General features: G+C 56.4%; 1 protein-coding gene across 1 annotated transcript; it reads left to right on the plus strand.

The window, feature by feature from the left end:
• The first annotated feature begins 352 nt into the window (after window positions 1-352).
• On the plus strand, window positions 353-6,849 carry LOC123346615 (C-type lectin domain family 2 member D3-like). Its single transcript, XM_044984092.1, has 4 exons — window positions 353-705; window positions 2,770-3,070; window positions 4,636-4,742; window positions 6,077-6,849. The coding sequence occupies exons 1-4, from the start codon at window positions 353-355 to the stop codon at window positions 6,210-6,212; spliced, it is 897 nt and encodes a 298-aa protein (XP_044840027.1). The 3' UTR covers window positions 6,213-6,849.
• The last annotated feature ends 5,112 nt before the right edge of the window (window positions 6,850-11,961 follow it).

Here is an 11,961-nt window from a genome sequence, read left to right on the forward strand (position 1 = left end):
AGGAGTGTTTATTGTGAACTCACACTTCAAAGGGATGAGGATGGTGAATCTTTAACAAAGTCTCCCCTTCTCCTACGTGATCCTTAGCCACTGAACCCATTGAGATGTCAAGAACAAAACCCAAGGAGTGTGACTAAAACTGGCTCTGTCTTTTCAGATCTCCAGCTGGGTAACTACAGGATCCCTAAAAAAAGAGTTTATCAAGGGTGCATCGTAGTCCTCGCGGTAGCAATTCTCGCTAGTGTTTTTATCGGAGGTGAGTCCCCAGCCCTGACTAACCAGACTCCGGGCCTGATTCCCCGTTGTGCAGTCAGTTACAGCAGCACAGAGATAACAGCGAAGTGGGTGTAAGATGGTGTCAGCTCAGGAGGCTCCTGCGAGGAGGGCACTGCCCCCGGGGGAGGCCCATGAGAGGCAGAGACTCCCCAGTGCTGGCAGCGATGAGAGAGGTGAGGCGTCAGGGACTGGGGAGGTGACCAAGCAACTGGGGTGCAGTGTGGGGCAGGAGGAGTTGGACACCAAGACAGGAGGGGAGCTCTGGGAGGCGGACCCGGTGCTGCAAGCAGGGGCGCAGAGCGGTCAGCAGGGCGCACAAGATGCAGCAGGCGGGGAGGTGGCTCTGCACTCCAGCTGGGGAGCACCGACCCCACAGCCAGGCTTGTGGGAACCCCAGCCCACCCTGCGCAAGGGGACCTGCATTGGGAGGTGAGAGCTGGGCCTGATCCTGGACCCCCTGGCCGAGGGGCAGAGTGCTCCTCCCCTCGAGGGGATTCCCGCTGGGCAGGTGCCCCGATCTGGGTTGAGAGCGGAGCAATCTGGGTTCAGGTGGTGGGGCCGGCTCTGTACGGAAGCGCGGGATCGGGTGGGGTGGAAGATGAACACACACCCCCGGCATTGAGAGAGGGATGCGGGTAGTTGGGACTAGGGATGTAAATACCGGTTAAAAAAGTTAAACGATTAAAATTATATCGTTTGACCCGTTAACCGAGGTCCCTCCGATGGGAAGGCAGCAGGGGCTGCAGGGCTGGGGTCCCCCCAACATGGCCATGGTGTTATACCAATAAAAACCAGCAGGATCTTATTAAGAGGGATAAGGCAAAGATGCCACATTTATTGTAAATACCATAACAAAACAAAAGACAACAGTAAACAACGTTGTTTTACTACTTATTTCTATTACTACTTATTCCTTATACACACACACACACACATATATTCATTCACACAATCATTCATTCAGGTTCTGTATAGATGTTATAGTTACCAGCCTAGATGTTGCTCATGCCAAGTTACTGGCCAGGTATCTTGGTCATGAGGATGGAGCCGAGTCTGTGTCAGATGCATCTGATGCTCCTGGAGGCTGGCAGCAGAACCATAGACTCAAAGTCCTTATTCTTTAAAGTCCAGTTTTATAGGGATTTTTCCCTATGTTAGTTCATAGGAGTTGCTTCATTCTGCTGTTGCTAAATCAATCAGCAGATGGCTGGCTCCATGTTATTAGATGTTTTGTTTTTCCTTCCTTTGAGGTGTGGTGGGTGGATTCCAGTTTGCCCTCCGGGGGGGGGGGGGGGTCATCTGGTTGATCCCACTTGACACCTTCTTCAGCCGACACTGAATTCTTTAGGCTGGTGACTCCCTAACCATTCAGTCACATACATTCTCTATCTTAATCACATCTATTTCACTGTCTTTTTACTTTTTGGGGTGTTACCAATTTATGTGAGACTCCCTGTCTTTTAACAATCAAAGATAAAGTGAGATGAAAACTTACAGAGGGTGGGGGTCTCTATTTATACACTATAACAGCTACTGTTTTGGCTTACTTAGAGTTAATTAATGTTTAACAAGTTTTATACAAAGTATTTCTTTGAGCAGGCTTCACACAGACACAGCTGGTGGCTTGCAGGTTAGAATCACAAATTTACTTTTAACATAAACCTTTAGTTATAAGGCATCAATTAACAATAAGTCATTTTTCATATAAACCATGTCTAATATAAACCTTCTTTAATATCCCTACAATGGCTTGGGCTTCCCCGGGTCACTACAGAGCCCCGGATGGCTCACCACATCCAGGGCACAAGTTGGGGCCCCGCCTGCCCGGTGCAGCTGGGGCTGGGGCCGCTCCACCCCTCCCAGCCCGAGGTCCCGCCAGCCCACCCACTCTGGCCAGGGACCGCTCTGGCCTGCCGGGGTCCCGCCTGCCCGCCCACCATGGCCATAACTGGGGCCTGGGGTCGCTCAAGCTGTCCTGGTGGGACTAGGGGCGCTCGAGCCAGCCTGGCATGGCCGGGGCAGGGATCGCTCTGGCCTGCCACAGCTGAGGGTCCTGCCGGCCCACCCGCCCTGGACACCAGCCACCCCACCTGCCGCAGCTGGGGTCTCACAGCCGGTACCTCGCTGGGGCTGGGGTCCCTCTGGCCAGCTGTCCCAATGCAGTAGGGGCTGCTACGGCCGGCTGGCCACTGGGGTTAATGGTTAAGGTCTGGTTAACCAGTAAGCCTAATGCTTGCCCGTTAACCTTCTACATCCCCAGTTGGGACTTCAGTGTTGCGCTCCCACGTCCCCTGCCCCATTTGGAAGGCAAAGCACCAGCTCCCCCAGGACAACTGCACAGGGCCTAGGTGTATGTTTGGGGTGGGTGTTTGTGATGGGGTGTAGGTTGGGGGGTGCATGGGAGATAACCGGGACTGGGTGTGTGTGTGGGGGGGTGCGGGATAAGGGGTGTATTAGTCAATGTTAAATCCACACCAATAATCCTGTGGTGAGGCTGAATTTAAAGCCACACGACTCAGGAGGGGTGGATTGGCTCAGAGTCTCCCTTGTTCCCCCAGGCCCTGCAGGTACAGACGGGGGAAAGGAACAGTCTCTTACCATATCTTTCTCCATTTTAGTGGGAATATCTAACTCACTTCTGGCTGCCAAAGGATCCGACTGCCCTGATGGCTGGGTCGGGTACCTGGGGAAGTGTTACTATTTCTCAGAGACTGAAGGGAACTGGACCTACAGCCAGAAGAACTGCTCTGCCCTCGGTGCCTCCCTGGCTGTGACTGACACCTTTCGGGACCTGGTAAGGGATGAGGGGAGTAAGAATTATGCCAAGGCTCCACCCCCCCAGATCCAATGCCCAGTGCCCCGTGTAATGGCAGTGCACACAGAGGTCCACGCTGCAAGTCGAGCTGTGTACTTTTAATGCTCTCCTCAGACCCCTTTACAACAGACCCAGTCTGAGTCGTGTCCACACAGCAACAGTTTGTCCCACACTGTGATCGTGTGTCATCAGGGTTTGTGCTCCTACGCCACCTAACCGGATTGGCATCTGGGCAGTCTGTGGAAATCCAGGCTGCTTTCCCAGGGTGGCTCAGCAGGGAACAGACACAGGTCAGCAGTAGCAGCATGTGGAGCAATGCTCTCTGGAGTATCCTATTGCACAGAGGGGAAGGAGGATTGGCTGGGTCAGTTACACAAGCAGAGTTTGGGGGTCTCAGTCCACACCATAAAACAACATTGTGCTGAACCTGTTACAAGGAGACAGCCAGGTACCACCCTAGGCCTGCAGTGCAGTGGAGGCTATAGCTCTGGACTCCCTCGTTCAACGAACCAGGGAGCTGAACCATTAAAAATTTTGTTTCAGTTCTGGTTAGGGTTCATCAATATTTCCTCACCCTCCAGTTCGGCTCTGCTTCAGTCACTAATTTAGAATGATGGTTCAGTAACTGGTTCTCTTTGAACTTGTTTGAACTGGTTCAGATACATTTCCCGCAGATTAATGTCACGCACTCAAATGCTTGCATTGTAACGCCTCACAGAAGAATACAGTGATAAATATTTTTCACTGTAGAAAAAGTATTTATTTTTTAAAGATGTTATTTGCGTGCACTAGTACCACATCCTCTAGAACTGTCCGTCATAGTTGACCGCTGAGGTGACAAAATAAATTGCAGCCCGGAAAACACCCCATTCTATGCCGACCTGTGCAGCAAAAACAAGCACTCAACAGGAGGAGACGGAGAAGGGCGGGAGGCATTCTGGGAGTTGTAATTCCCTTCCATGGGCAGTCCTCTACCTGGGCAGAACAGGCAGGAGAATTACCAAATTCGTGGCTGTGAAAAATGCATCATGGACCATGAAATCTTGTCTACCCCATGAAATCTGTTTTTTTTTGGTGTGCTTTTACCCTATACTATCCAGATTTCACAGAGGAGACTGGCGTTTCTCAAACTGGGGGTCCCAACCGAAAAAAGGGTTATGGGGAGGTTGCATGGTTATTGTAGGGGGATTGTGGTATTGCCACCCTTACTTCTGCGCTGCTGCTTTCATGCTGGGCTGCCAGAGAGCAGCGACTGCTGATGGAGGGCCCAGCTCTGCAGGCAGCAGCACAGAAGTAAGGATGGCAATACCGCAACCCCACTAGAATAACCTTGTGACTCCCCCGCCCCAATCCCCTTTTGGGTCAGGATCCCTACAGTTACAGCACCGTGCCAGTTCAGATTTAAATATGTGAAATCATGAAATTTACGACTTTTAAAATCCTATGGCTGACATTGACCAAAATGGACGGTGAATTTGGTTGGGCTGTAGCTATAGTGCTGTTACTGCCACACTATTATACGTATTCTCGTTGCTTTTCTAAAGGTTTTCATGTTACGATATAAAGGCACCCTTGACCACTGGATTGGTCTCTGGAGGGATCAAGAAGGGCAGCCCTGGAAATGGCCCAATGGCACTGAATTCAACAACCTGTGAGTCCTTTTTCTTGTGTTTCTGTGGTAGAGGGTAAGAAAATGCATTCCAGAATGACTGTCTAAGCTGGGACTCTGTCTTAAATCTCTGAGGTCCTAATGCCCTACCTGCCCTAGTGAACTTTGCATCCTTGTCACTATATCCACGTAGTAAGGGAAGAGTGCATCTACACTGGGCTGTTGCACTGGCGGAGTTACATCAGTGCAAAGAAACCCAGTACAGACGAGGCCGACGTGGGAGCTGAGCTCTTTTGAAAATCCGGCCATGGGCTCGGGGCCGAGTGCCTGCCAGTGTCTGAAGGAGTGGTGAACACTGACCGCTGTGCCTGGTAGAATGGGACTAACACTTCCCTGCAGTGGTGGATTAAGACATGGCCCGACAGGGCCGTGCCCAGGGGCCCCAGCCCAGCCAATTTGGGGTCCCCCGCAGGAGCCCCGGAACTCTGGCCCTGGCCCCTGTTCCTCCTATCCCTCACCCCCTGGGGCCCTGCCGCCCTGCTCTGCCTCTTCCCCCGAGGTCCTGCCTCCTGGCCACGCTGGAAGCCAGAGCCCAGCTGTGATAGGGTGAGCGTATTGCCCCCCTCCCCCTGCGCAGAGCTGGCCTGAGTCACTCTCTGTCCCTCCCCCACACAGGGCTAGCCCGAGCCTCGCTGCTTGCCTCCCCCAAGCACCATCACTCACACCCCTCTGAGCCCCTTTTGGGCAAAACCGGGCATTTGTCCCATTTGCTCTTGCAAACTGATGATCAATTGGCAACAGCAAATGGGACAAATGCCCAGATTTGCCAAAAAAGTTGGACATCCAGTACCAAAACAGGACATACGGTTATCCTAGGCCAGGGGTCCCCAAACTTTTTTGGTCATGCCCCCCTCTTACCTGGTCCATCCCCCCTGGCAGCCAGAGCTGTGGTTGGGGGCCAGGAACAGGGCCAGAGCTGCAGCTGGGGCCATGGCCAGGATTGGAGATGTGGCTGGGAGCAGAGCCACAGCTGGGGCAGGGCCAGGGCAGAACTGGGGGCAGAGCAGGGCTCGGTGTCACTCCCTCCCCACCCTTCATGGGAGCTGACCCAGGCCCTGCTACACTTGTTCCGCCGTGCCCCCCTTGGAGGAGTGTGCCCCACAATATGAAGACCACTGCCCTAGGCTGTGGCAAGAGCTACCCAGGGAGCCCAGGCAGCTGTGTTGAGCCCTGGATACTTCACCTGCCCTGGGCAGCGGGGCAAGGGGACTGTCTCTCTCCTTTCTCTCTCCCCCGGCCCCCAAGTCATGCCATTGGGAAATAGAATTGTCAAGGGGGAGCCCCTGACTAGTTATAATTGTTGCCTCTCATTACAGGTTTGAAATCCAAGGAGAAGGTGACTGTGTTTATCTGAACAATAACTATGCCAGAATTGTTGGCTGCAGCTTAGAGAAACACTGGATCTGCAGCAAACGGGATGGATATACTGCGAGAAAGCAAAATGCCCCGTGATGCTGTCACTTACACTGAACACGCTAAGCGGAAGACAGTGACTGCCATGGATGTGGTCTATGCTCTGAAACGCCAGGGTCGCACTCTCTACGGATTCGGGGGCTAAGTTTCCATCCCGCTTCAAAGTTGAAACATCCTCAAAAACACAGGAACTCGAAGTTTCAACAGCACTGAAAAGTGACCTGTAAAGTTTGTGCCCTTTACTATATCTCTATGATGTATAAATACTCTCTTCCTTTTCTTCAAAAAAAAAATAAGTGTACTGTAAATGCTGTGACGTTGCACTCCATGTGTTTTATGGGAATATGCTTTTGAGTGTTTCTATGATGTAACTGGAATATGCTTTATTCTAAAGGTCTCTTGTATCATTACAGAGGTTATAACCTATTGCAGGGGACCCCAATGCAGTGCCTGCGGGTGCCGCGTCCTGGCCGGCAGTCGAGCATCTGCCAAAATTCAGCAGCATTTCGGCAGATGCTCAACCGCCGCCACAGTTCTTCGTCTGGCTCCTGCCAGATGAAAAGGTTGGGGACCACTGATTGAATATATTCATCTTGTTTGTATGCATATATTATTCTTGTATCTGACACTAGAACTATGAAGTATAACTCTGAGCTCCTATTGTAATTATGCAAAGTGTGGGCTATTGATGGTTCTTCTTCGAGTGATTGCTCCTATGCATTCCAGTCAGGTGTGCGCGCCGCGCGTGCACGGCTCTTCGGAACATTTTTACCCTAGCAACTCCGGCGGGCCGGCTGGGCGCCCCCTGGAGTGGCGCCGCTATGGCGGCTGTTATATACCCCAGCCGGCCCATCCGCTCCTCAGTTCCTTCTTACCGCCCGTGACGGCCAGTTGGAACAGTGGAGCGCGGCATCGCTGTCCTCCACAACCCTAGCTCTCGCTACTTTTTTCGTGTATATAGTTCGTTTAGTGATTAGTATAGATAGTTAGTTTTTAGGATAAGGTTAAGGGGGGTTTCCCCTCCCTTTCCTCCCCCGGTGCGGGCTCATGCCCAAGGCACCGGGCTTTAAGCCCTGTGCATCTTGCCAGCGGCCTATGCCAGTAGGGGATCCGCACGACTCCTGCCTCCGTTGCCTCGGTGAGAGTCACAGGGCAGATATGTGCCCTATCTGTTCCTCTTTCAAACCCCGGACGCGTAAGGAGTGGGACATAAGATTAAAGCAGCTCCTGATGGAGGCTTCGCTCCAGCCCCCAGCACCGTCCGCGCCGGCGCCGAAGGCTTCATCGGTACGGAGCGCACCGCCGGCCCCGAGCCGTTCCGGCACCGAGGCTCCGCGACCTCAGCCACCGGCACCGAAGGCCCGGCACCGCTCCCTGTCGCCATCAAAGAAGCGAAAGCGGCTGCCAAGTCCCACGCTGAGGACCCAGCAGCCAAGACAATTGTGCCACCTGCAGTCCCCGCTGTGGCTGTGCACAGGACGTGCACCGGGCCGTTGACTCCGGCGCCACAAAGGCCGTCGAGTCCGGCACCGCCATGCTCCCCGGCACCGCCCGCGGTTGAGCTCCGGCTGCCATCGACGCCGGAGACTTTCTCCACGGCGCGCGAGCTCACAGAGGCACCGAGCCTCCGGCCCCCGGCACTGCCGGTGCGGGCTGTCGTTTCGGCGGGAATGCCAGCAATGATATTCCGGCCCCCCTCTCCGGACAGACGGCACGGACGATGCTCCCGGTCACGTTCCCGGTCCCGCCGCAGGTCACCGTCCCGTCGCTCGAGATCTCGGCACCGCTCGCCATCGCGGTACCGCTCGCCATCCCGACGCCGGTCGCAGTCCCGGTACTGTTCGACATCGCGGTATCGGTCGCACTCCCAGCGTCGCTCCAGGTCCCGATCGCCTTCGTCTGCTTCCCGGCACCATTCCCGGCACCGCGACTCGCGTAGCCGTTCCCGGCACCGCAGGTCCGGATCCCGGTCGAGCTCCCAGCACCGGTCGAGCTCCCGGCATCGCGGCGGACGTTGGTCTCGGTCACCATCCCGGTACCGTGAAGACCGGCACCGATCCTCGGCACCGTCCGGGGCAAGACTGCCTCATTCGATGGCGCAATCCGTCAGCGCCTCGGCACCCCCATGGCCATCCCGCCCCGCGTCGGTCGCTCCGGGGCGGACAGCAATGGGCACCTGCCACCTACCCCACAAGGCCAACCTCAGGGGGCACAGCAGTGGGGCTTCTGGGTTCCCTGGGCCCAGTATGAGACTCAGGGGGTGCCATTCCCCCCAAGAGCCCTGCCTCCGAGCGCAGGGTACCAGAGGCGACCGTCAGCCGACCGCCCCCTTCGCCACCGGGCGCGGTTTCCATACCGCCTGACCCCCAGAGGCACATGCAGCCCGACCCAGCCGACGAGCAGTCAGCAGGTCCATCGACGGAGGCTGTCGTCCAGGGCTTGTCCTCGTCGTCCTCACCGGACGAGGTGGTGGCCGGAGCATCTGCCAAGGATCCTCCGCCGATAGACCTAAGGGCCCACCAAGACCTGCTTCGCCGCGTGGCGAAGGCCATGGATCTCCCCGTGGCAGAGGTCCAGGAGGACGAGGACCCCATAACAAATGTCATTGGAGCGGAGGCTCCAGTGCGCGTGGCATTACCGTTCGTTCGGACGATACAGAAGAACGCCACCACACTCTGGCAGACGCCTGCGTCCATCCCTCCTACGGCCCGTGGGGTTGAGCGCAAGTACTCAGTCCCCCCCACGGGCTACGAGTATCTGTATACTCACCCGACCCCGGACTCGTTGGTCGTTCAGTCGGTCAACGGCAGGGAGAGGCATGGTCAACCTGCGCCAAAGTCAAAGGACGCGCGGCGAATGGACCTGTTAGGCCGCAAGGTCTACTCAGCTGGCGGCCTGCAACTTCGCATCGCCAACCAGATGGCCCTCCTCGCCAGGTACGTGTATGACATCATGGCGTCCCTGGCGAAGTTTACAGAGCTCCTCCCAACAGCCTCCCGCCAGGAGTTCTCGGCGTTGTTGGAGGAGGGGAAGAAATCGTCCAGATCCTCCATTCAGGCCGCCCTTGACTCCGCGGACTCGGGAGCTCGGACCTTAGCCTCAGGGGTGACGATGCGGCGCATCTCCTGGCTGCAGTCCTCCACCCTGCCACCGGAGGCGCAGTATACATTGCAGGACCTGCCCTTTGACACCCAGGGTCTTTTCTCCGAGAAAACTGATTCCCGGATCCAGACCCTGAAGGACGGTCGCATCGCCATCCGCACCCTCGGGATGCACACACCGGCTCCGCAGCACAGGTCCTTCCGGCAGCAACCCTCCCGGTCTTTCCCTCAACAACTGTACCGCCCGTATAACAGCAGGCGACCAGGCCTAAATCACCGTCGACCATCCGGCAACAGGCGCAACCAGGCCCAGGCCCCTTCCAAGGCCCCTCAGGGGTCCAAGCAGGCCTTTTGATGGGACGCCCGAGGACGGCCCATCACTCTCCCTACCAGATCCTACCCTTCTCTTCTACAACCGCCTCTCCTATTTCTTTTTGGCGTGGTCCCAAATAACAACGGACAACTGGGTACTTCAAACAGTCCAGTCGGGATACCCCCTTCAATTTGTTTCGCCCCCTCCTTCCCACCCACCCTCCCTGTCCCTCTTCAGGGACCCCTCTCACGAGCAATTCCTCTTACAAGAGGTCCAGACTCTGTTGAGCGTGGGTGCCATAGAAGCAGTGCCTCAAGACAGGCGGGGCAGGGGATTCTATTCCCGATATTTTCTCATCCCCAAAGCGAAAGGGGGGCTACGTCCTATCCTGGACCTTCGCGAGCTGAACAAATATCTGCTCAAGCCCAAGTTTCGCATGGTCACCCTGGGGACCATCATTCCCTCTCTGGATCCGGGAGACTGGTTTGCCGCCCTCGACATGAAGGACGCCTACTTCCATGTCGCGATCTATCCTCCTCATCGACGTTACCTCCGTTTTGTGGTCAACAACGCACACTACCAGTTCGCCGTGTTACCATTCGGGCTCTCCACCGCTCCGAGGGTATTTACCAAATGCATGGCAGTGGTTGCCGCAGCCCTCCGCCGTCGTCATATCCACGTCTACCCGTATCTCGACGACTGGCTGGCTCGCGGACAGTCTCGACGGCTGGTAATGGGCCAGTTGACAGAAATCCTGTCCCTCTTTCAGCGCCTCGGTCTTCTCATCAATGCCGAGAAGTCCACCTTGATTCCTTCGCAGCGGGTGGAGTTCATTGGAGTGGTCCTCGACTCCTCGTTGGCCCGAGCCTGCCTACCGCGATCTCGGCACCAGATGATGGTCTCCATCATCCGGGACCTCGTCACCTTCCCCACCACGACGGTGCGATCCTGCCTCCGCCTCCTGGGCCACATGGCATCGTGTACGTATGTCACCGCGTACGCGCGGCTCCACCTCCGCCCGTTCCAGTCTTGGCTCGCGTTGGTGTACCGGCCGCATCGAGATCCCATCGACAGGGTGGTCACGGTCACCAAGCCGACCCTCAAGTCCCTCCGCTGGTGGCTCGACCCGGAGGTCGTGTGTGCGGGAGTCCCGTTCCACCCTCCTCGCCCATCCGCCACTCTGACCACGGATGCCTCAGCGCTCGGTTGGGGAGCTCACCTGGGCGACCTTCACACCCAAGGCCTTTGGTCGCCCCAGGAGCTCGCTCTGCACATCAATGTCCGTGAGCTGCGAGGGATCCGTTTGGCGTGTCACACCTTCCGCACCCGCCTGCAAGGCCGCTGCGTGACAGTGTTCACGGACAACACAACGGCGATGTTCTACGTGAACAAGCAGGGCGGAGCCCGCTCCTCCCTCCTCTGCAAGGAAGCGATGCTCCTGTGGGACTTCTGCGTAACCCACTCAATTCACCTGGAAGCGTCCTTTCTTCCGGGAGTGCAGAACACACTGGCCGACCATCTCAGCAGGTCGTTCCTCTCCCACGAGTGGTCTCTCCGTCCCGACGTCGTGCACACAATCTTCCGGAGGTGGGGGTTTCCCCGGATAGACCTATTCGCCTCCAAGGCGAACAGGAAGTGCCACCTGTTTTGCTCGTTCCGGGGTCACTCGCCGGGCTCCGTCTCGGACGCCTTCCTGTATTCCTGGAAGACTCACCTCCTCTACGCCTTCCCTCCGTTCCCGCTCATGCACAGAGTACTGCAGAAGCTTCGGAGGGACAGAGCCAGCGTCATACTCGTGGCTCCGGCCTGGCCGAGGCAACATTGATACACCCTGCTGCTCGAGCTCTCCGTTCGGGAACCCATCCCCCTTCCGTTGTGGCCGGACCTCATCACCCAGGACTTCGGCAGACACCGCCATCCGAACCTGCAGTCCCTCCATCTTACAGCTTGGTTCCTGCGTGGTTGACCCACACAGAGAGGGACTGTTCAGCGGCGGTGCAGCAAGTCCTGCTTGAGAGCAGAAAGCCTTCCACTCGCTCCACCTACCTTGCGAAATGGAAGCAATTCGCGCTCTGGTGTGATCGACAAGGACTCAATCCATTCATAGTCCCTGTTCCTACCGTCCTGGACTACCTCTGGTACCTTAAGGAGCAAGGTCTTGCGGTCTCCTCCTTGAGGGTACACCTGGCTGCAGTGTCCGCCTTTCGTCCATCTGTGGAAGGTCGCTCCATATTCTCCAACCAGATGGTTTCCCGCTTCCTTAAAGGCCTGGACCGCTTGTACCCGCCGGTGCGGCGTCCTGCCCCGACCTGGGATTTGAACCTCGTCCTGGCCAAGCTGATGGGTCCCCCCTTCGAGCCCTTGGCCACGTGCT

Source organism: Mauremys mutica, chromosome 12, assembly GCF_020497125.1.
Source record: "Mauremys mutica isolate MM-2020 ecotype Southern chromosome 12, ASM2049712v1, whole genome shotgun sequence".
Classification (NCBI taxonomy): Eukaryota; Metazoa; Chordata; order Testudines; family Geoemydidae; genus Mauremys; species Mauremys mutica.